At 35.9% G+C, this 26,009-nt stretch overlaps 1 protein-coding gene across 1 annotated transcript in view; it reads right to left on the minus strand.

Moving 5' to 3' along the window:
• Positions 1-1,570: 1,570 nt before the first annotated feature.
• The window catches only part of LOC125674222 (uncharacterized), a 43,703-nt gene continuing 19,264 nt past the window's right edge, over positions 1,571-26,009 (minus strand). The window contains exons 15-41 of the mRNA XM_048911321.2: positions 21,168-21,380; positions 20,912-21,042; positions 19,712-19,898; positions 19,306-19,406; positions 18,759-18,884; positions 18,507-18,615; positions 18,187-18,368; positions 16,998-17,151; positions 16,596-16,699; positions 15,961-16,421; positions 14,570-14,764; positions 14,217-14,476; positions 13,365-13,600; positions 12,940-13,164; positions 12,761-12,848; positions 10,679-10,835; positions 10,304-10,436; positions 8,958-10,093; positions 8,648-8,840; positions 8,380-8,545; positions 8,179-8,292; positions 5,805-6,083; positions 5,528-5,694; positions 5,239-5,397; positions 3,265-3,520; positions 2,792-3,082; positions 1,571-2,355 (exon numbers count right to left, since the gene is read on the minus strand). Of these exons, the coding sequence (XP_048767278.2) occupies positions 2,189-2,355; positions 2,792-3,082; positions 3,265-3,520; positions 5,239-5,397; positions 5,528-5,694; positions 5,805-6,083; positions 8,179-8,292; positions 8,380-8,545; positions 8,648-8,840; positions 8,958-10,093; positions 10,304-10,436; positions 10,679-10,835; positions 12,761-12,848; positions 12,940-13,164; positions 13,365-13,600; positions 14,217-14,476; positions 14,570-14,764; positions 15,961-16,421; positions 16,596-16,699; positions 16,998-17,151; positions 18,187-18,368; positions 18,507-18,615; positions 18,759-18,884; positions 19,306-19,406; positions 19,712-19,898; positions 20,912-21,042; positions 21,168-21,380 (5,990 nt within the window). The 3' untranslated portion in view covers positions 1,571-2,188. The remainder of the gene's footprint in view (positions 2,356-2,791; positions 3,083-3,264; positions 3,521-5,238; positions 5,398-5,527; positions 5,695-5,804; positions 6,084-8,178; positions 8,293-8,379; positions 8,546-8,647; positions 8,841-8,957; positions 10,094-10,303; positions 10,437-10,678; positions 10,836-12,760; positions 12,849-12,939; positions 13,165-13,364; positions 13,601-14,216; positions 14,477-14,569; positions 14,765-15,960; positions 16,422-16,595; positions 16,700-16,997; positions 17,152-18,186; positions 18,369-18,506; positions 18,616-18,758; positions 18,885-19,305; positions 19,407-19,711; positions 19,899-20,911; positions 21,043-21,167; positions 21,381-26,009) is intronic.

Raw genomic sequence — 26,009 nt, forward strand, 5'->3', positions numbered from 1 at the left:
CTGAGACAACGACGAGTACCAGTTCTTGAGGGTACCCATTTTATTTCAATCACCATTGTTTTCTTAAATCAACGGAAATTTAAATTACAGTTATTGTGCAATTGTATATCTATTAGGGATGGATAGTAGCTAAATGATTATACTTTATACTTTTTAAGATATTGATGACGGTGTCAATTCCACTAAGCCCTTCCTTCGCTCAAAACGACCAGAGGATGTTTCCGGCGAAATAAGGTGCCAAAGAGGAGTAAGCATCCCCTGTCTCACGGAGTAATATGTAGTCAAAATCAGTGTATCAAGAACGGTCTAACAATCGGTATGAAACACGTTAGACAGTATTAGACCCTATATGTTGTATTGGCAAACTAGATCGTTTTAACGACCATAGAATTTGCGAAATGCTCACTTTAATCGAGACATCTTTCCCAACCTTTAATTTCTTAATTCATGGTGGTGGTGGTGGTTGAGGGTGGGTGGGGGGAGTAACTCAAAAATTTCCCAAACTTCAATTTCTTAAATCGGAGAAGACACCCTTCAATAATAGGATTCAATTCATAACTTCGACCTTACATTTTTACCAATCTTTATGTGCATAAACATATAACAGAAAATTGTGGTCGTTAAACTAAGGGGGCAGCCCCTGCCCCCATTCCCCTCCCAATATTCTACGCATCTGTATATGCTTAATTGATGGGTCAAACTCATTGACAATATACACAGTAAATACATATATTCCTATGAAGCAGAATTTATTCAAAAACTTATACGCGAGAAGAAAAAAATCTCTTGCTGTGGCCTTCAATTCGACATTCATTAACATTAATAATTTTCATTCATATGCCGATGCAATATATCCCAGTGAACTTGAAATAAAAGACAACACAGCGTCGTCCACTTAGATATTTTATTGAAAGTAGACATTAACGGCAAACTAACAACTCAACTTTATGACAAACGGGATGATTTCAACTTCTCCATCGTCAGCTTCCTATATTTATGTAGCAATATTCCATTATCACCTGCATATGGTGTTTACATCTCTCAACTGATTCAATACGCAAGAGCTTGTTCTGCGTATGGTAAGTTTTTATGTCGAAGCAGGCTACTAACAAACAAGTTGATGGTGCAGGGGTTACAACAATCGCGTTTAAAATCAGCATTTTGCAAATTCTATGGTCGTTATAACGATCTAGTTTGCCAATACAACCTATCATTGGGTCAAATGCTGTCTGACGTGTTTCATGCCGATTGTTAGGTCGTTCTTGGCACACTGATTTTGACTACGGATAACTCCGTTTACCTGATCAAGATATAGGGCTCACGGCGGGTGTGACCGGTCGACAGGGGATGCTTACTCCTCCTAGGAACCTGATCCCACCTGTTCTTTATCTTCGCCTTTCATGTTGTCATTTATACAAAACGATTCCTGACGCTAATAAGATATGAAGGTTTTATGACTAATTTAAAATTACAAGCCCAGTGTAATATTATTTTCGAAAGTTATGAAGATCCAAATGTTTGTAATCTTAGGAGTTGTCAAATTCACGATGATAGTTTTATAACAAACGAACAAAGTCGAGTAACTTTAATCAGTTTCTATACATTTACAAATTCTAAATATAATTAATCAATGTTTGATTTCCATCAAATTTTGGGTTTCAATTTATTGTTACTATGGACTTACAACAACCACCATTTGAAGTGCCTTAACGAAGAAGTCTTTCTCGAATCTTTTGTTTTGAACAATAATGATGAAGTTGTAACCAAGCAGGTAATACAAAATAACACGAAAAACAGCAACCAGAAACTTATCAAAATCAAATTACGTTAATTTTTTAGACATCTATGTAGTTCCTATACACAGTTTGGAATTAAATGATGATTGAAACATGGTATTTTAAAACTTGAAATCGCCATACTATAGTATATGTTGATATTACATAGCATAAGCAGATTTGAACTTGAACTCGGAAAATGTTAACATACATTTCGTCGTCTTCTAAAGTGTGGCTTCCAAGCATAACTGCACTGCATTTGATTTACATTTAACTCGATTGTTTAATAAATTAATCATAAATACCCAATTTAATATTGCAAAACATGTAATTACAAAATGTTATGTTTCAATCATTTTCACCTCAATCCATTAAAATGGACATGATTGTGTGTTCTTCAAATCATAATTTTCTTAACCAATCACAATTTTTCTTCTCCGTTTCTTCTTGACTTCCTCCATTTCCTTTTCTAGATCATTCTTGATCTCTTCATCGCAGTCGACAAAACCTTCCATTTTGTTGATGACCTGATCAACTTTTTCATCAAGCTCCTGAAGTTTTTCCTGGTCTGCCGTTTTTCCTGTAATTTAACACAAATTTATAGATATCTTATTTGAAGTTCTAGAAGTAAAGCATTTTTATTCATTAACTATTTCACATATCAAACATAAACGCGTACATGCATCACACAGTAAAAATGGATCTTGCATACGGGCAATGTTTTGTTTTTTAAAAACCGATGTAAATTGCATTTTCTTACAAATTCAAAGTAAAAGTGTAAATATGTTTTTCTTGACGTCATAATTATGAAATAGATTTCATTCATTGAAGTCAATATATAATTATCTTGTATTATGACAACTGTCTAAATTCTGGAGGCATTTCTATTTTTGAATTTTGATTCTTAGTGGCAGCCACAAATTACTGATACAGCCTATAATTCTGGAAGAAACTACAAAAATGCCATTTTTATGTGTTAATCAAATATACCGTTATGACAATAAAAATTAGCTCACCTTCAATGTAGACGTACTGTTGTAAACGCGGATCCGTGAACATGTTGGAAACCTTTCTCTTCGGTGGACTCCCTATTCCCAATAACATCTTGAATCTCTTTGTCATGTAATCAACGACCTCATGGTCGTTGGATTGATTTACAGGGTCCATTCTCACTCTCTCAAAAGCTTCCATCAGGATCGTCAAAAAGAAGTTGATCAAAATGAAACTGAAGCAAATACTGAAGAAACCAAACAAAAGGGGGCCGGTGATTCGAGTGGCACTGTAGGCAGCTTCATAGTCAAATTTTCCTGTTAGAAAGAACATTTATTGAACTGTTGGTATGATACCACCTCCCCCATGACAAAACTAGTTCGGCCTCTTTACTGGTAAATGATTTAATAAAACTTTTACCCCCATAACATCTTATACTTTCATGCTTGTAAATCTATATATCATTTTTGATAAACAAATTTTAGTGCGAAAATCTTACCCAACATCATCGATAACAAGGTTTCCAACGTAACTATGTAAGACCGGAACTCAAACAGTCTGGACATGAAGAAGAGATACGCCGTGCAGGCAAACGAGAGGAAAGCAATATTGAAGACGAAGCTGAAGCTGATGAGCATCCTCGCTGAGTGCCGGAGAGTACTGCTGAGTAGGGAGATTTTCTTATTGAAGCGCAGCAGACGGAGGAATCGAACGTTCAGGAAGAAGACGAGGAAAGCAATGAACCAGCTGGACAGCTGCAAGATTGAAGAGAAAGGTGAAGATAACGAACAGTGATCAATCTCATAACTCCTATAAAGGTGAAGATAGCGAACAGTGATCAATCTCATAACTCATATAAAGGCAAAGATAACGAACAGTGATCAATCTCATAACTCCTATAAAGATGACGATAACGAACAGTGATCAATCTCATAACTCCTATAAAGGTGAAGATAACGAACAGTGATCAATCTCATAACTCCTATAAAGGTGAAGATAGCGAACAGTGATCAATCTCATAACTCCTATAAAGGTGAAGATAACGAACAGTGATCAATCTCATAACTCCTATAAAGGTGAAGATAGCGAACAGTGATATAGCGAACAGTGATCAATCTCATAATTTACTCCTATAAAGGTGAAGATAACGAACAGTGATCAATCTCATAACTCCTATAAAGGTGAAGATAACGAACAGTGATCGATCTCATAACTCCTATAAAGGTGAAGATAGCGAACAGTGATCAATCTCATAACTCCTATAAAGGTGAAGATAACGAATAGTGATCAATCTCATAACTCATATAAAGGTGAAGATAACGAACAGTGATCAATCTCATAACTCCTATAAAGGTGAAGATAGCGAACAGTGATCAATCTCATAACTCCTATAAAGGTGAAGATAACGAATAGTGATCAATCTCATAACTCTTATAAAGGTGAAGATAACGAACTGTGATCAATCTCATAACTCCTATAAAGGTGAAGATAACGAACAGGGATAAATATCATAACTCCTATAAAGGTGAAGATAACGAACAGTGATCAATCTCATAACTCTTACATGCAATACAAAAGAGATGATACATTTGTTTTGGACATTCTGAACATTTAATCTTAAAAGGTAATCAAAAATATGTATAGTGCATTTCTACAATCATTTACCAAAGATCTCATAAAGAATAAGATCGTGATTATCAATATTGCAAATTCTTTTCACTTTGATTTCCTTTGGGCTAATGTTCACAAGAAAACTCAATTTTCATATTACAAATATTTAAAAATTTCAAAGGCAGGTTTGCCAACAATTCCCAAAGTAGCACACCCCTTTCCCCTCGTCCAATTTGATTTTTTTATTCACATTGACACGGTACATTGCCAGCTTTAGGCGAAGTGGCACAGTTTGATTTCGCTTCTGAAGCTGGGCGTTTGGCGAAGGGACATGCAGTCACTACTTATGTTAAACTTAGAATTGACGCTGTGCTGAGATTGTCTATCGAACCCAAGACCTCCCGGTTGTAATGCGAATACTGTAACCACTAGGCTACCGTGACCGGTTCGCATTTTAAGAATTTCACAATAAGGAAAATGTGTGATTTATTAAAAAAGGGTAATGCACTTCTTGTTATTATCAACACTATTTCATAATTCTGTGGTTGTTCATGCATATCAGCAATATGACAAAGTATTTTTTTAAGTTTCTCATACATAGCTACAAATAAACTATAAATCATCATATGAAGTAAAATGTGTTCCCTATATAGAAAATACATCAATACAAGGATGATAGTGTACCTATACATTAGACACTTCTGGTGTAAGATTTGGACCTACCAAAATTCGTTATTTTCAGGTTAATTTGTGAGCCAAAGCTTCTAATGCCTGTATATCAAAAGTAAACATAGGATCCACAAGACTTCTACCTTTATCTAATTGACAAGGTATTTACATAAAGTAATTTGATGATACGTACATCATCCAGCATAACTGTGAAGTGCATGTTGACAAAGCTTGTCGGGTTTTCAGCAATTGTATTTAGTGTTCGAACACAGAGCACTGCCCTCCAGATGAACACCAAACCAATGGTGTAGGATACGGCCAGGATCGCCACCTCAAAGACGTTCCAAAATTGCTGTAGCATGGAAAAGATATATTTCACAGATCATGAACATTTCTTTGGCATAATCAAATGCATAATGAAATAAAACTGACAGTTGTCGTAAAAGGAGACAATCTCACTTACGCCAAAGAAGGAGACATACCATGAAATACTTTTTGCCTTGCTCCTTGATTTTCTTAATTTCTTTGACGGTGTAAAAGATGACAAAGGCTAGTGCTGAGATTTCTATTGCCATGACAAAATACATGTAGTCGTTGTTAATGTAGCGGTCAAGCTTAAAGACATGCATTCTGGGAAACGGTTCAATAGCTGAAAAGGGAAATAATCGATCATAATACCGTACATAACTCGTAATATTACAAAGTTTCTCAACATAGCTGCAAGCAAAACACACAATGATAAAAATATTCGTTTTGTACCTCCGGTCCGTAAAAATTCACAAAGGTACAGTGAAACGCCCCACAAGTTCATGTTAGGATTAAAGATATTGGCTTCAATGAACACAGCTCTTGTTCGTTTGTCAATCCAACTGTTATCTTTCAGGAACTTCAGTACCATCTGAGCCTCTGAGAATGTTGCACCCAACTCGGCCACATAACCTCCACCGCTGTAAGTCTGGAAAATTCCTTGGTATGGATATCCGGAAAGTTCCCACATAGACTGGTAACTGAAGAAGGGGTGGGGGAAGTCAGCTGGATCTGTAAAATCAATAAACAAGTACAAAAACAAACTTCCTGCTGCGTCCATTTGCATTTTTGTAAATCATGTCGTGGGGGTTTTATCATTTCAATATTCTTATTCAAATATCTTATTGTATGCAGTTCATACGAAATTACATGTGTAAATGCAATAAATATATTTGTATGCAACAATTAGGTCTGAAATAAAATTTTGTAATTTAGTGCTAAAGTACTGAAAAAGTCCTTTGTGCAAATGCTTCATATGTTTAGGATGTACCAGACTGACAGAAAAATAAAGTACGTTTCATATGCAAGGTGAAGACAACGAACAGTGATCAATCTCATAACTCCTACAAGCAATACAAAATAGATAGTTGGGCAAACACGGACCCCTGGACACACCAGAGGTGGGATCAGGTGCCTAGAAGGAGCAAGCATCCCCTGTTGACCGGCCACACCCGCCGTGAGCCCCACATCCTGATCAGGCAAACGGAGTTATCCGCAGTCAAAATCACTGTGCCAAGAACTGCTTAATAATCGGTATGAAACATGTCAGACAGCATTTGACCCAATGCGAGGTTGTATTGACGAACTAGATCGTTATAACGACCATAGAATTTGCGAAATGCTGACTTCAATCGAGACTGTTGAAATCCCTGTACCATCAACTTGTTTGTCAGTGTAGCTTACCTCGATTTAAAAACTGACTATACCCAGAACAAGCTCTTGCATATCGAATCAGTTGAGATATATAAACACCATATGCAGGTGATAATGGAATATTGCTACATAAATGTGGGAAGTTGACGATGGAGAAGCTGAAGTCATTCCGTTTGTCATACAGTTGAGTTGTTAGTTTGCCGTTAATGTCTACTTTCAATAAAATATCTAAGTATGAAGCAGAAGTGGACGACTCTGTGGTGACCTTTATTTCGAGCTCACAGGGATATATCAAATCGACATATGAATGAAAGCTATCATTGTTAATAGACAAAACGTCATCGATATATCTAAAAGTCGAATTGAAGGTCACAGCGAGAGATTTTTTCTTCTCACGTAGAAGTTTGTGAATAAATTCTGCTTCATATGAATATAAAAACAGGTCAGCTAACAAAGGAGCACAATTCGTGCCCATGGGAATTCCAACAGACTGTTGGAAGACCTGATCACCAAAGACCACGAAGATATTGTCAATGAGGAACTCTATCATATTTTTTATTTCAACTTCAGAGTACTTGTGCGTGGAATCAGAGTGGTGTTTAACAAAGCAAGTTTTTGAATGACTGATCACTAGATATGAATATCTAAATAATAAGAAATTCGTTAAGAAACATTGCGTTATAATGAAGTTATTTACACTTTTGATGACTTGTTTTAGTGCAGTAGAACACTAAGTAAAGTTTGTCACTCCAGTCATATGATTTTCTGGTTTATAGAAGCATTGCACAATTTTCATACTTTTTAGGACTTTGTGAATTATTGAAATAGGCCCTTACCCTATAATGAAAATGCTATGGACAACTTCTTTATGCAAAATTCTAATGGATCCATTATTCTGGCTATTCAAATAGTTTTTCTGATTAGTATACATGTAGAGGTTCATTAAACTTCATATCATATTTCATAAATGTCAATCACAACCTCTACTCTTTCTTTCCGATTTTAAAACTTCAATCTATGCTGGTGTTAATCACATCAATTTTATGGTTTAAACAGTGAATTACTCTGGGATTTTATTAGGAGACAAAACTTACATGCATAATATTTTTGCAGTAAGGTCACTATTAATTACTCATTTTCTTGAACCCTATTGCTCTGTTTTGATTTTTGGAGAAAATTATTTTTCACACCTCCTGTGACACAGGACCTCGGTTTTTGCTGTCTCATTCGAAGGACCTCCCCATTTAGTCGCCTCTTGCGTCAAGCAAGGGGCACTGAGGGCCTATTCTAATCTGGATCCCCACGGACAAATATGCCCCTTTTCAATTAGTTGTATTTAAGTAATATTTCAGCAAAATGTATGCATGTCTTTATTGTCAATCAATAAAAAAATGCGTCTATTGGAACTCTTCAATGTGCATTATATAAAGGTTTCTATAGTTGCGAATCTGACCTGACTCGTTCACAGGATTCCATCGTAGTTTATAGTTAGTCTGGTCTTCGTAAAACATGTCGTACTCAGGCATACATTCTTCAGCAAAGTAATTAAGTGGACTGTAGCATAATTCTGCAAAAATAATTATAATTTTACACATGACCTAAATGCGTATACAGTGTAATTTGGCTCTTTAAGATAATCCCTAAATTTATTGACCTGGTGTTATCCTAAGTTGACGTAATCTAGCCCCTCCTACAAGTATACTCTGCTTGTCTATGATGAGTTTATCCAAGACTGGATCACCATTATAAAACTCATTGTTATATAATCCTTGTAGAAGTGCATTTTCACTCCAGTTCCAGAACTGTGTTCGAGAATCAATCTGAAAATATTTGAATTATAGTGTCAAGATTTAACAAAGCCATTGTAAAATACGTGAAGATGTTTCCCCAAAAGGAAAAAAAATCGTCCATTACATACTTACATCAACAAAGCGAATCGTATAATTTCCAATGGATCGAGCGAAGTCACCTTCGTTAAAGATGTTGTCGTAGTTCTTATATTGTATATATGACCAAGGGTCTCTGTTGCCATACGCTATTGTCAGAACGATGTACAGGAACACTATGCAAATTGCTATCTCCTTCAACATGGCAAACATTGCAAGCTCTTTTTGCCTGAATGATAATGTCGTGAAATCAATTTATTTACATTAAGAAATTTACTTAATTATCTGATTAGAGCTACATATACATTAATTTCTATCTAGAGTGAAATACTTGAATATTTATTACCGTTCCTCGCGAATAGTTTTCAAGAAGTCCAATTCTGGTGGCAAAGTTGCTTGAGTCTTCTTTTGTTCCAACAGTCGAAGTTTCTGTGGATCCTCCAGATCTTTCTCCGTTAGGTGATCGTGAAGGTACTCCTCGTCATTTCTCAAGTCTGGATTTAACTGCATATCGTCGTCATCCTGTGCTTCTGGTTTCTTTATTACAAGGGCGTAAAAGATTGCAATTATGATGACTTTAATCGGCTGGGAGAAGAAGACTGACTCAAACAAAGACACAATAAACCCAACCAACCAACTGACAGATTTCTCCAGACCAAATACACCTCCAAACTCCACCGCAAAGTAAAATGCCACCGCTACAGTTATGAAAGAAAGGATGTAGCCTATATAGATACACCACCATGGCAATCTTTTTTTCTTTTTCTTTTCATCATCTTTCTCAAAAGCCACAATTTGGGCGGTGTGAGAGAACTGTGTCTGACCTTTAGTAAATGCTTGGTCTTCTTTCGTGATTGGCTCTTTGGTCATCACTCGTTTTGTTTCATCCCCAGTCTCCAAAAATTCCTCCTGTTCCCTTAGTTCAAATTCCACAAAATCTGGGTTAAGTTCAGATTTCTCCCTCATGATGCTTATTTCAGTACCTTCTCTGCTGAGAGCGTTGGGATCTCCTGAGTTGTCACAAACTGATTTTCCAGTTAAGCTCGTCGATTCAACACATTTGGCCTTCTCATTTTTGTCCTCTTTCACAACATTGGGTTTGAATTCTTTCTTCTTCTCAGGTTTGGGTGATGAGTAGCGAAATATGAGAACAATGATGAAATTTATTGGAAATGTCATCAATCCACTCACTATCCCAATGTATACTCCTGTGAGAGAAAAAGTTACTGGTCCAAGTTTGAACTGTGATGGAGAAGAATTTGTGTCCGTTTGATACCAAGCAAGGCTTACAACCATTGTGGTAAACAGAAGAGTCAAACAACATGTTAGTCGCTGCACTCGACTAAAGTTACTTCTAGCAGGACGTTGAAAGATGGAAAACCAAAGGTGTCCATCAGCTAAATTGTGTTTTGTCTTCTGCCAGAACAGGTAATTAAAGCTTGTCAATTCTGCTTTGCCAGCCACAGGAACCATTCTGTCAATCTACATAAGAATGCAATGACATTAAAGGTGTTGCCTAAACATGAAGGGCGAGAAAATAATGATGCGCAAAAATTATACAACGAAAATGTACAATGATTTACATAAGTAATATATGAACACAAAATAATTGTATTATAATTATTTTATATAGTTATGGATAGTTATGGATAATATATACTGAAATTTGAAAGAAAATCCTTAGATATTTACTATTCCATCTTCATCGTCTACAGAGAGCCACTGTTCGCAGATGAAGAAATATTTATCTCCAGTTTGCAGATCCTGAACTTGCAGACGACTGAAATACCACGAGGGACTGGATCCCATATTATCATGCCATATTCTAAAAGAATGTTTCAAATATTTTAAACGGTGAAGATAACGAACAGTGATCAATCTCATAACTCCTACACGCAATACAAAATAGATAGTTGGGCAAACACGGACCCCTGGACACACCAGAGGTGGGATCAGGTGTCTAGGAGGAGTAAGCAATCCCTGTCGACCGGTCATTATGAAATTCATTATGCCTGATCTTTCTATGCAGACAGATAAGCTGAAGCGTACTATAGAAAACAATCTTACCGTAAATGACTGAGTTTTCCAAGAGGTTTTGGTGTCGCCATTATAAACCCATCACAGTTGGACCGCTGAAGAACGGGGCGCTTGAAATCGGCCAAAGATCGTGGTGGTGTCTCAACTTTCTCTCCAGTCAAAATGAAGGATATATTGGCTGTTGTTCCTAAAATGGTTACCTTAGTGTGATATTACAAAACATCGAAAGAAAATCAAAGTTGAAAAATTCATAAGCTATGTCTCATAACAGCCATTTACCGAATTTTGTTTACCATGTTAGCATTTATAGGATTTCAGGCTATATCCTTGACATAGTTGTTTTGATAAAATGCTTTCAATTTTTGCGTTGCCCAGAATTGGGACAACTTCAGATTTGTGGATCTACTGGGATCATGGTTTGAACAAACTTAAATTTGCACTACCTGAAGGAATACTACTCATCCCCGATTGTTAAGAAATTTTTCTAATTTCACCCCATATTCCACATAAAACTTTGAGTCTGTATTGTTACTCAAACCTGCCACTTGGGCATTGAATCTGCACTACCTGAAGATCCTAGCAAATTGATATGGCTAAACCTGGTCCGGTTGCTCTGAAGAATAAGCTTGTCTTCTATATATTCTTAAGTGAAAGTTTCTGAGCAAACTATTTGGCGATGCATTAAATATTTATTTGATAAATTATGACCCTGTTGCCCTTTAGATATAGATTTTTGCTGCCATTGGCATTTGCTGCCAGTTCAGCAAAGAGTCATCTTCAAGACATTGGTGTTAGTGTACGAAACAGTCAACAACATGGCTCCATCCTATCTACAGAAACTCATAACACCCTATGCTCCCTTCAGAACTCTGACACCGAGTGATCAGAGCCTACTACAAGTGCCATTTACCACTTCATCTGTGATTCAAACTCAAGTTTTCAGTGTTGCTGGCCCTAAACTGTGGAATGCTCTACCATATGATATCAGAACTGCTGCTAGTCTCTGTATCTTTAAATCTAAACTAAAGTATCATCTGTTTGCAATTCATTACAACTAGTCTGTGCAGATGAACTCTAAGTGAAGATTACTATGTTGTGCAACCAAATCGAACTCCTTATCTTCACCTACTAGTCTTTTGTTCTTATACAGCTTATTTTACTTATTTTATTGTTAGTCAAATAACGTTTAGAGCAATATGGATTTTACGCTTTACAAAATAAATTTATTATATTCTTCTTATTATTATTATGTTTACCCCTCCCCATATATATTACAACAAAAAACTCTGCTCCGCTATTTTGGCTCCCACCCTAATTGTAGTGACCATGATTTGAAGAAAATTGAATGTACACTAACTGATGAGGGGAGGTGGTCCTTCAGTTACACAAACAATTTCTTCACCAAATAAAACTTTCCGCCAAGTTAAATTGAAATTGGCTCAGTGGTCTGGAGAAGAAATTGTGAAAAGTTTGAGACGCCGCCGTTGCCGAAATGACACATTTTGATGAGGAAAGCTCACTTGAACATTCGGCTTAGGTGAGCTAAAAGGTGAAGAACAGTGACAAATCTCATATATCCTATAAAAATACAAATTGAGAGCATGGGTCCCTGGAAAAATTAGATGTGGGATCAGTGTCTAGGAGGAGTTAGCATCCCTGTTTACCTGTCACATCCACTATAAGCCCTCTATCTTGATCAGTTAAACAGAATGAATTTTATGTCAAACCCAGTATGCAAAAAGAGTTTAACAACTAGTTTGAAGCATGTCAGGCAGTATTCGACCTAATATGCAATTAAAACCATAGAATTTGCGAAATACAGTTTTTAAACGAGATTAATGAAACCCATACAAAATCAGCTCATTTGTCAGTAGTTGTCCCAGGAAGAGAATTAATCATATCCAGAACATGCTCTTGCGTGTTGAATCAGTTGAAATACATAAACCCATATGCAAGTAATAATGTAATATTGCTGCTTAAAAATGGGAAGTTGACAATGGAGAAACTGAAGCAAATCATCTTTTCATAAATAGATATGGGAAGTTGACGATGGAGAAGCTGGAGTAAATCCTTTTATCATAAATAGATTAAAATTCTCCATAACTGACAAACCTGAACCCTTTCTGGAACCAGTGAAAACAGTCAATTCGTACAAATATTTGTCCCTAGGATCATTGTCGGGTAAAGGAGATGACCCAGCCTGGAAACAATAATAAGGTTGCTGAATCTTATTCAAACAGTTAAAAAAAACGTACATGTTTCCCGACTCACTATTGCATATCACTGCTTACCATAACTTTATCCAAAAGGTCTCTTTTCCTCGCCCATATAAGCATCAATATGTAAAGTAACATTAAAGAAACCATGGTGGCAAATATAACAGGGTTTTCATCCAACTTAGCAAATCCAGAGTCATTGAGACTTAGGGAGTTCATAGGTACGGCGAAACCAGCACCAAATGCAGTCAAATGGTTACAGAGGCAGTGAATTCTGTATGGCTTTGAAAGTGGACCAACCTGAATGGCACAAATAACATTATATAATTAGCTACATGATCTTGCAAATTGAAATTTTGGTCACATTTCTTTTTCTACAGCTGCTTGTGTGTGTTTGTGTGTCTGAAGATGAAAATAACGAACAGTGAACCAACATATGTATACACACACGTATGCATTATCTTGCAGATTTCATTTATTACAGTAAAGGTAAAACTTACAAAGCAACCCTCGGAAGTCCAGACACTCTTAGTTCGGTCTCGCCACACGCAAGAAGCGCTGTAGAAAGATATGTTGTAAACGGCGGGATAATAGGACCCTGGAGGTGGCCATACAACAGTATTCTGAGTGTTACCATTTCCACCCCCATTACCGCTTCCACCTCCGTTACCATTTCCACCTCCGTTACCATTTCCACCACCGCTACCACTGGTACCACTTAACCCTGCAGTTGTTCCTGAAGACCAATTACAGAAAACTAATAACAACATATAAAAGTTAAATTTTGTTTAGAAATACTTGTATATTTCCTATACTTTATGATTGACAGTTTTGAAATTGATTGATTTCATCTTGTTTAACGTCCCTCTCGAGAACCTTTCATTCATGGAGACGTCACCAATACCGGTGAAAGGCTTAAAATTTAGTCCTATACTCAGCATTTACGAGCATTGAGCAGCGAGGGTTCTTTAGCGTCCCACACCTACTGTGACACGGGATTCCGTTTTTAAGGTCATCTCCGAGTATCCGTGACAACCACACCTGATGCGGAGCGTTTAGCGATGGAACTGTCACTACCTGTTTTAACGACTTGGGTCTGTCGTGGCCCGGATTCGAACCTCGACCTTCCGCATGCGGGGCGAACGCTCTACTTCTAAACCACCACGGCGGTACCAGTTTTGAGATCATTGCCTTTTCTGTAGGTGATTCTTTTTTTAACGGATGCATATCATTTGATTTCATTTAATATATGTCTAACCTTTATTTGAGAAAACCGCTTCTGATCTAAATAAAATGAAAATGGAGAAAATAGAAACACCTACACTGCCCCCGTATTATGAATGAATATTTACCCGCTGGTGCAACGGTCGTTGTAGTATCGGAATTAGCAAGGGCAAGAAGAGATTCTTGTAGCGCAGTCAGCTTTTTGCCTCCACCACCCCATTTTTTACTACCATCTTTTTCACCCCATCTCCTTTTTCTGTCATCTTCTGTAGTAGTGGATACAGTGGTGGATGGTGACGAAGTCGTTGAAACATCGCCTGCAGCTTCAGCTTCCAATTGTTCGTAAGTTTTATGCTTAATGGCGATATAGAAATCCGTTGTTTCATTTCTTCAATGGACAATAGAATAAATAAATAAGATGTATGTTAAGTCTTTAACAGATTTAAAATTGTCTAAAATCCTAATAGATATCTAAACCTACAGGTTTAATATATCGTTTGAGAACAGGCACGTGTTCCAGTCTGGGATTTCTGATAGGTAGTTGGATCTTGGAAGGGAAGTGTCATTTTCATATGATAATGCATCCATATAGTCCAACATTGAAAAAAATTCATCCAGAGTTTTTGGCAAAGTACAGTTATAATCATGTTCTTGAGGTGTTGGTGGTCCGCCCATCCTAAAATAGATATCACATATCATGTTACACCGTGCGGTCTAATTTAGAAAGTTAAAAAAATACTTATAGTTTTCATGAGCCAAACGTTACAAATGGACTCTATTGATCGTCTAATCTTTACTATATGTTTGTATGTATGTCTGTATCTGTTTAACAGTCTGAGTGCAGGTCTCGAGCAAACGATTTAAATTTACATGCAACATTTCGAGGACGACTACATTACTAATTTCACAATTGGTGCCAATATTACTATAGTGGTACTTATCACACACACACACCAACTGTGATTTTACAATTGACATGTGAAATAGTTTTTTCCAAACGACCGCAAGTCAAATGAAAGTTATGGAACTTGTAAAAAAAAAAATCGCCTAGTTGTCCTGCATAAGTGTTGTATTCCATAATGGTTTCTGGTTGAATTCTTTCAGAATGGGTCTATGTGACCTTTAAAACAATAGCACATATTATATCACCTAATGGTACACTGTACTAAAGAAATGCTAATTTTCGAGGCAACCAACGTCGATATAACGTTTGTGACTTATCTGAAATGATTTATTCCACCAACCTGTCACAAATATTTACATAGTCTAAGAATTGGAATTGAGGCCCATGAGCTTCATATCAAATGATGAAGTGTTGTTGAAGAGACACAGTTTAATCTTTCAATAATTTTGAAATTACTCATTACACAATTTGTTCTACTTTTTTGCGTAAAGAAAGCTTTACTTCTTTCCTGTACCTAAATATTGTATACAGCTTCATTTTTGCTACTGTATTTTCACAAAAGAACCCATGAAATTGACTCTACAGAAAAATAAAACAGTCGCAAACTTTAAATACCAGGACCCCTTTTCACAAAATATCTTACGCTTAAGCGGAAAAATAATTCTTTCTGATAGTCAAATACCGACCACAAGGTCATAAGTATGTATTCAAGTTTTATAAAGCATGGCTGTACTCTATATATTAATTTAGAATTTACAAGAAATGAAAAATGAGAAAATTACAGTGTTTGCAAATTTTGATCTTAGTCGTAAGATCTTTTGTGAATAGAACCACTGTAATATGAAAAAAAAATGCAAATTGTGAATTAAAAATTGAGTCAACACAAACTTCACTCGAAAACTTTGAAAATAGAATGAAACTATTGAGAGCGGTATATAGAATCATTTTAAAAAGTGAACTCTTCATACTTGATAAAGACAGAGAACAAGGATTGCTTGGTTTCCATATAGAACGCATCGGCTCCTTTAGGTGGGCTGGTATCTGTCACGTTAGGATCTTGCTGAACCGTGGAATTATCGTCTGCTGAGATACCGGCAAGATAATCCAACCAGTCCAAGTAGTATTGTATGTCTTCTGTCTTAAATATCTGGTTGACGGTGATATGCAAGGAGCTATTGGGTGCCACTGGCAACATGTGGAGGACAGCGGGCTCGTCCCAATCTTTCGTCATATTAATGACATTTTGGACTGTGGTATCAAAGTTTTTACGATCCATAAATAGGTCAAAGTACTGCTGCGTATCCTTCACGTCCACAGGTTCGTTTGTGTCGTTTCGAAATTTCAAAGAAATAACGTCACTGGTAATTTTAGTAGATGATGACCCGCTTGCATTTGTCCATGTAAAAGGGTTGTTGGTCATTCTTAATGCCTGTTGATAATCATGAATTCAAAGTAAAATACCTCACATTTATTCATTCGTTTGTTTAAAAAACAACCAAAATATATTTTTATGGTTTAGATATTAATGAATTAGGCCAGTGTTTAATGTATGTATATTTGAATGTATGTAAAATATTTTTTTATGAATTTTGCTCCAAATTACCTCTGTTTCAACAAACCACGTCGTCTCATTACCATCCTCACCAAAAATGACTTGTGTTTTTGGTAAAAGGACACCACTCAGACCTCCGACGGCGAAGTTCGGATCTACAGATATCCAGATGTCATTTTCATTGCAACATCTCTTTCTATACTGGTTTGTTTCTATCTACGATGGATTTACTGATTTTGGTCAACCAACTTTTATTCGTGTGCGAGGAAATTTCGAGAGAACTTTATCGTCGCGAATATTTCTCGTCGCGAATCAGTCCTTGAATGTCCATCATAGGCTCGAAAAGGGCTCTATCGCGAAAATTACTCGCCGTGAAAAAGTTTACCACAGGTTTTGAAGAAATAAAGTAGCCGCAAATAAAAGTTGGTTTACAATATCTTAAAATTTACTTACTGTAGTTCATATCCTTAGTCTCTGTCTTTGCAAGCGTGACATTGAGCTTCGGGGATTCCAGAACTGCATTTTTCTCACCAACTACTTTGAACTTCTCCAGCGTGCCAATGATGTTATTTAAAGAGTGTTCAAGTCTCAGAAATGTGTTTTTCGCCTGAAATATTGAAACTGTTACATATCGCAGTATAAAATGCTTCACGAAATTAAAAACTAATCATAGAAGAACATGGTATCATTTGCTTTAATTTCTAAATTAGATGTAAAATAAGTAGATATATAAATGAGGGCTGTCACAGTTCAGGCATTTTTCGGTTCGGTTCAGGAAAGAAAACCCCGGTTTTCGGTTCGGTTTTATTTTGTGTAATAAATCAAATTAAGTTGATGAATTCAAGAAAATGTGGACTCTAAAGTACTAGTACTGTATTAATGCAAACATCAATTTCTAATGCATTCAACAAACTATTTATTCAAAGACATTATGTACATTACAGCAAACAGCATAAGCTCTCACGAGCTGTTATAATCGACTATAAGCTTTAGTGAGGTAATGCAAATTTAGATCTATGCATGGCGTTTACGGTCATCGCATTAAGGGTTTTTTAATGTGCTAACGCCAGTTGCGGCATGGATCATATAAGTCATAAGAAAGATCCGTGACTCTCACAAGTAAATTCCGAGGGAGCAGTCACCACCTACAAAATGTATGTTAATGTCTCAGGTTTGAGTTGGGCTCGATTTCACGACCTCTCGGTCACGAAGCGAACGACCTACCTGAGCTACCGCGATCTTCTTGCATACTAAACTGAAATTTGCATATTTTACTGACTGTTGCTTTATCAACAACTTCTGACTATCAATTTTTTAGAAAATTAAAATATTGGGATCCCACCCTTGCGATTTCTTTCAATTTGCCGCCATGTTCGTTTTACTATCACCGATGTTACATGGAACTCCATTGGTTAAAATCGCATTGATAAAAATATCGAAGAAATCATAGCACGTGTGGCAAACAAAATGGGACACAGTAAAACATATACGAAACCAAACAGAAATTCGTAAAATACAAACCGAACCGAATGCGTTTTTACCGCAGTTAACTAACTTTTCCTTTAACCGTGACAACAAAACATAAATTGAATCTACATTCCATTAAAAGTTAAATCTTAGTTGATAATGCTAATCAATGTACATTATTCTTCTCGTCCAGTAACTGTTGCTGGCGGGCCTTGACTTGTTCAGGAGACAGAGTTGTGGCTTGTGTTGTGGATGCAGTACCATCCATCGATATTGAGGATTCCACCATGTTGGCTAACTTTGTGCCCTCTTCTTCAGCTACTTCAGCAGTAAAACCAGCTGCATGCATGGTATTGCCTAATGAAAATTATAATACTATTCCAGAAATCAGCTCTAAATTCATGTTTTTGTGAATTATAACTGTGCATAGTTTTCTACAATAATTCAACCAATTAATTCTTCTTGTGAACAGACAGTAGGGTTAAATAATCTGACCTATGACCCCTATAAGGTTGGTTGTAGCGTCCTCTCTGTCGTCTGCTGAAAGACTGGTCTGACCTTTCAGTTTAACCACATAGTCCTCCATTATGCCTGCTGCATCTTCCTATTGCAAAAGTTATATAAGAGAGATTGTATTGTGGTGCCTTGTAATGAACTATTCAAGTAAAATAAAACTACACCATGCTTACAACAAGAAATACATAACTCTTTCATAAAATGACATGAAACATCATTACATATATTTACTTGCGCTGTTAATGTCAGTTCATCCTCCTTTACCGACATCTCCGCCAGAGCCGCGGCTGTTCCCTGCATGGCTTCTACATTGGTCGGGTTGATTCTTTTAAAACCGTCCATTAGGGTTGACCGTGTCTAAAATAAGAAATTAGACGATTGACGTTGAATTTGTGTGCTTGTTTTCAATATTTTCTTCCTTTACTTAAAGGTTTGTTGTTCTTTCGATTTAAATTTAAAACACTCGGGTTGTAACAGAAAACTCTCCTAAAAGAAGATTGCATTGGTATTGTCGGTAACAGATTTAACTCGTTATAATTCTACCCTTCTTTATTTCGTATATTGGAATGTCTTTTTGATTTCTTCCTCAGAAAGCACAGAAGTAAAAAAAAAAAAAAAAAAAAAAAAAAAAAGACCGACAGCAAAATTAAGCGAAGAACAGAAAAGTATATATATTCGTTTCGTTTCCGTAGAAGAAAACATAAAGAGGTAATCGAAACACGGTTACGAGAGGATTGTGATATAATACTTATTTTTCTAATGACCGCCATCAACACACCTTGATTCGATTCTCTTTCTCACTTGCTTGTTGTTGCAGAATCGCCTGCTCCATTGCAAGCCGTTCAGCTTCCGTCAAATTTTGAGATTGTGCAATGGAAGCTGAAGAATAAAATTCGATATTTTAACACGCTCCCTGCGTTTTATACACGTTTAAACAATATATTGGAAGTCATAAATAAAATCAAGTAAAGTTTAAAATATGCATTGTTTGATATTACAAAGTTAAGCTTCCGTTAGTAAGCTACACCCACAATATTTCAATGTACGATAAAAAAGAAGTGTGCAATTGGTATTTACAATTCATGACCGTGGTCATAATTCGGCAAATCAGATTGAATTACTATAGATATCGTTTGCACGCTAGTCTACAAAAATAAAAAAAATGGATATATTAAAACGATTACTTGTAGTCTCTACAATTTGCGCAGAAGTTAATGCGCCATCTGCTTCTTCATTCAGAAATTTGGCGAGAGTTAAAGACATGGGTGCCACGCGGATATCGGCCCCGATAAGAAATTTATCAATCTGCCCTCCAGGTTCTGTTGCCGTGGCTATGACAGTTTTCACATCCGTCGGTTGTGGCGGATAAACCTGAGAAAAATAAAGACAATCTTGTTTATATACCGGTACAATGAGTGTTGTACTAAAATTGTGAAAATTAAAATGAAAAACCAAGGATATTCTATGACTCTTTATACAAAAACTTTATACATTGCAATCCAGAAAGCATTTACGACACAAATTCTTAAAAAGGCAGTTGAAATATACAATAATCACTTCACCACGAGTTCCCCATAAGTTTATACCAATCTTGATTGTCACATTGAAATTACGTTGTAACTCATCAACACACAAATGCTTTATAGCCCCATAAATCACTGGAGTTTGAAAGTTTTTAACATTTATATATTCATATACATTCGTGTTGATATTCTGGAACGTTTTCACTCATTAGAAACAGCTAAATTAGCACAAACGTGGACCTTTGCATGGTGTTTAATTAAGACCGTATCAGTGAGTGTTCTATATTGTGGCAACGCCTTCAGTGACATGGGCCATGCGTTTTTAAGGTCATCTTCGAAAGACTTTCGTTTCTAATGCCGAGTTCTTGACGAAGAAACAATCACTACCTATGTCAACATCTTACGTCTAAACCCCGCCCCGTTGTTACGTCTAAACCCCGCCCCGTTGCAAATAGAGGTACATGAATATCAACCACTTCTTTTTGTACTGAACTTGGATTCATGTCTATATTACAGAAAGTATCCCTTATTCAGAACGTAGCTTAGACAAACAATTCAAAAGTCCTGAATACCATACTGTAAACCAACCTTTATTCGTGAATACTTTATTTCGTGCTTTACCAGTGATGAACTGGTTCACGGCGACTAATTTTCGCGACTAAGATTATCTTAAACAGATACAAGACACGTTAATGGACTGATTCGTGGCGAGAAATATTCGCGATGATAAAGTTCTCGCTATTCTATCGAAAAATTTTCGCTTACAAAAAAGCTGGTTTACAGTAATTGTCATAAATTTATAGTTTTAAACAGTCTGAAATCACATTCAAAACTCATAAACTATTTGTTCTAAAGTCTTACGGTGATCGATTTCCATTTTTCTGCGAACGCTCCACTTCGGTCGTAGGCCCTGACAACGACACTAATTTGGAAATTTTCTGATTCCATTCCGTCCGGAAATGGATTTTCGAAGCCATAATTGTTATTTTTCGCTGTTCAACAAAAACAAATTCCATGTTCTCATTTTGAATATCAATACTTTCAGTAACCATTTGTGTACGGATATATTCTTACTTTCAAAAGTTCTGAAACAATGTCATAAGTAAAATGTGCTTACTTCCTTCATGGAACCACGTTATTGAACTTCCGGGATATCGTCTGAAACCAAACTTGTAGAAGCTCATTGTAGATCCATCCTCATAATCACTGAATCCTCTTCCAGACACATAAAACTTGGTTTCGTATGCAGTACCAGAACCAGGGGATATTGATACAGAAGCGCTTCCGGCACTCGGCCTCTCATTGATTCTGAAGTTGATCTCAGTAATACCTATTGTTACGTTTAAAAGTTAATCTTAGTTCAAATAAAATTGTGCTACAAGATCAAAGGAAATATGAACAGGGATCTCCTATTATCTTGTGAAATTAAGTCATTTGTTACAAACTAAATATTGTGTCAGGTGTTGATAGCTTGTTTTTGTGGGAGTTGTTTTCCATGTAAATAAAAAATACTAGTGAAATTGGGTTTATTTAACTCTTTCCAAAACATTTAAGAAGTGTATCCTGTGTCCAAGCAACTTTACTCGTCTACATGCACAGTGTTGCAATATTACAATGGCCACAAAGAAGTTGCATACACAAAACCTGGGCTACCAAGTGATAACACCGTGTAAAAGAATATACAATGGGTAAGGGAAGATTCGCAGTCTTTGACATCTATTACAAAGTTGTGGCCTGAAGATGAAAAGTGAAGATTACGAACAGCGATCAATCCCATAAATCCTATAAAAGATACAGCAAGAGAGGGAAAAACACTGACCCCTGGACATACCAGAGGTGGGATCAGGTGCCTAGGGGGGGTAAGCATGGGCAGGTAACCCCCACCAAGACCTATATCTTGATAAGGTAATCGGATTGATCCGTAGTCAATATCAGTTAGTATATAAACTAGAACAAAGCTCGTTGCAAAGCAACGAGAGGTCTTCCGTCGGAGCTGTGTGACATAAAAACCTTAAACTTGACCATATGTCCTTGGGTCAGGTCCTAATGCAGCCTCAGTTAACATGAAAATACAGGAACCGTACATGAGTATGTGTGTGGGGGATCTAACTTTCGCCTTCTTTCCCTCTTGATATGTTATACGTAACATCACCCCGGGAAAAAATTATTTGAAATACTTATCCAGTGATTTTACAAAAGACGAATACAAGTTAAGTTTTTAGAAAGAAAATAATCAACTGTGACAGGAAGATAAGTACTGTAACGATATAAGTAGTTTGGCTACGCTGGCGATTCTGACTTCTCGTATGTAATTATGAAATAGTTTGAGAATTTAATATATATATATATATATATATATATATATATATATATATATATATATATATATACAGAGCACTAAAATGACCAACGACACAAACAACCAGATTGTCAAAATTTCGGGACGACCCGTCCCTTCTTCAGGACAAACGAAAAGAATTACATAATGTGCCCAATATCAACAGAACATAATAACAAAAACTACATATAAATACATCTAGCACTACAACTACACTAATCTACAAACGTATTTACAACGCAGACTACATGTTTTTTGGTCTTTAGGCTTGTCAATCAATGTTAAAAGTGGAGCGAATTAGGACATGCCTTATTCGTCCAAAGAGCTGATCTAAAATGATTTTTCGCTAGTCCAGCAGCGATGAATCTCCGATATTAAACACACATTCAATTAGACATGATTGAGAAACGAACTGTATATTAAATTGCAGATTTTAAAATTGATGCCTGATTCAATGCTCTAGAGTTTTGAATTTAAAACAAATCAAACGTAAGACCAGGGACGTATAAACAAGTATATACATCCCCGGAAAAACTGAATTATTCGAAAAATCCAATATGATAAAAAACATAACATTCTGTGTTATATTTAGAACGACAATGTTTACTTTGTGTACATGCCCTGGTTCACACGCGATGGTTCATCGAGGCGGTTACGTAATTGTAAACAAAAACAAACCCCGTGGTGTATGTAAGATGCGTGTAGTTAATGACTGAGCTATTCTATGCTTGAAGGTTTGTTTCTTCAATTAAATATATCGTTTTAATAACAAACGTAGAAGAGATAACCTTTTCCTCTTTTTTTCTTTGGAACGATTGTTTATATTAAAGCTACTAAATAATAAAAAAGTTGTCGATAGATGATTTTTAAAGGAACCATAGATCATGTTAAAACCTTATTTTAAAAGAATATTAGCATTTCATGAAGTCAGATTTATTAATTAAAGCAAGTTTATTTAAGTTATACGCATATTTCCCCCCCTTCACCTACCTAATGATACGGTTACCTGTTTGTGGGTCAAGCTTTTTACTCATATATAACACAATACTCGAACACAATATTATGTTAATGAGATCAATAAGATGTTAAAGAACAACTTTTCCAGCGAAAGCCATATCGAAATATTTACCGTTTTTGAGTTATAAAGCGAAAACTTTGAAGATCCCCAGATCCCTAATTTAAGGGACCAGCCCCTTTTTAGGGATATCAAAAGAAAGCTCGTAACATTTTGCACAACTTTTGTTCTACACGTTTTAACAAAATATTTTTAGTTTAAAAGATACAAAGGAAAATATGTGTAATTTTTTGCTCCTTTAGGCGTCCTAATTTTTTAACCCTGTCAACCACTATTTCGAACGCTGTAATAAAAAACAAAAAACGATGTGTACAACTACAATGCTCCTACTTTTCATTTTCAATGCATTTTCTGCTCAAGATTATACAGTCTCGGAGCCTTTGTCTGGAAACCAAATCCCCTAAAATTTCATTCAAAGGGGAATAACTCGTGAACAGAAGTGAATTTCTGAAATGTAGTACATTATTTTAAGATTGTTCTGTAAAGTTTATAAACCCTGAAAATTTGAGCAAAATCCATGTAGAAATGAGCGAGATATGAGGCTTCAAAGTTAGCGTCTATGAAAAAGGGAAAAAAAGTCTTAAGCAGCAGTAGTAGGTCTTCTGTTGTTACGGAAGACCTTAATAACGGCCTAACAACTGGTATGAAAGATGTCATAAGGCATTCGACCCAGTGACAGGTTGTATTTGTAAATTAGATCATTATAACAGTCATTGAATTTGTGAAATGCTAATCTTAAACGAGTCTGTTAAAACTCCTATAACATCAATCTATTTTTCAGAAGCATCCAAGAGACACTTAAAGGGACTGGTTCACGATTTTTGATAAAAATATTTTTCATTTTTGATGTTAAACATTTAAAATATAACTCATTTAATGTTGACAGCCAAAATTTTGACCTTCTGAATGCAACAATAAAAGCAATATTTTAGCCTTAAATCTGTGTTATGTAAACAAAGACTCGAGTCATTTTATGTATACAAACAAACAAGTGAAATATTGATTTTGTAATATAAAGCATCTTAATTTTGCACAGTCAAAAACTTTTACTATTAGATAACACGTTTTACCCCAAAATTGCTTGAAATGTGAAAGATATAATAAATTTAGACCAAAATACATTTCTTTTGAAAATTTCGGAAACAATAACATACCACAATCTGTTTACAAAACAAATAATAAACTCTCTAAAATGAGCTTCTGGGATAATGTATAACCTTAATTTTTATGCGAAATCTTTTAATTCATTAGACAGTAGATTTTGATCATCAAAAGTGAAAAAGAAAATTTTGAGGAAAATCGTGAATCAGTCCCTTTAAGGACAAAGACTAAGAGGATACGAAGGACCTCACGAAGAATGACATAGGGGAGGTAAAAGAGGAACTTAAGAATGGGATGAGATAGTACATTAACTAGGGGATGAGGGAGGATATTTGAAAAGAACTAGATTTGGAGGTCCACAAAGCTCAGTATGGAACCTTCCAAGGAATAAAAAACCAATGTGCAGACAAATTGGACAGCCTAATGATGGGTAATGGCATCAATATAGAAAACGTGACACAACTGAAACAAATGATCACTTATCTAATAAAGCAGCTGAAGGAAACCAACAGACGTGCAAGTATAGCTGTTAGCATGACATATTTTAAGCAACAAACAATATCAAGAATATAAACTGTCTAAAAAAACAGGGTTTAATTTAGACGGGAGAGACATCTTGGAAATTCACTGCATGCCTTCAAGTAACAAAAATAAAACGATGTCAGTGATTGCTAAATTCATAATTAATGAAATGATGAAGGTTCTCATCATAAAAAAGGAGTAGTTAAGGAACTACCTCATGCTGAAAGATCTCGCCAATACGATTGCAAAACTACTGCGAATACTAAGATCCGAAGATAGAGAACACATGCTAGACAGTGTGTGGTTCTTTAATGGATACTTGAACTTCTTTACAGTGAATAAAATGAGAAAAGATACGAGATGGATGTGATAAATAACGTTGACAAAAGCGTAGAGTATGACACTGAACTCTGGATATGAAAATTAACAGAGGAATATTATGACGGACAAGTGTGGGATTTTGCTAAAGGCAACTTTATTTGTGCTTCAGAGTAAAAGTATTGTTTTATGATTTGACCGTTGAGACGTACGAAGACCTTTAACATCTTGCAACACGACTAAAATAGACATTTAATCCATCTATTCAATTAACGTAGGAAATAAAACGCAGTCGATGTAAACAGTGCATTATGACGTCATATTAGCTGCGATATTTTTGTTTTCAAACCATGCAAACCAAGCAATTTTCAACAATATGAGATATGAAAAATCTTGTCTAAAATTTTAAAACGTTTGTGGTATTTTTAAAAAAAAATTATTTACTTTATCTAGGTGATTGTCAATGAAGTATATATACCGCAGTGACGGCGACATTTTCCCCAAAGCACAATGGGTAATCATCGTAATTTTTCAGCTTATGAAGAGCAAGAGTAATCATTGGAGCAAACTCGTCGCGTCGTGCTATGAGTGTGCGAGTGTATCTA

Source organism: Ostrea edulis, chromosome 3 (assembly GCF_947568905.1).
Source record: "Ostrea edulis chromosome 3, xbOstEdul1.1, whole genome shotgun sequence".
Taxonomy (NCBI): Eukaryota; Metazoa; Mollusca; class Bivalvia; order Ostreida; family Ostreidae; genus Ostrea; species Ostrea edulis.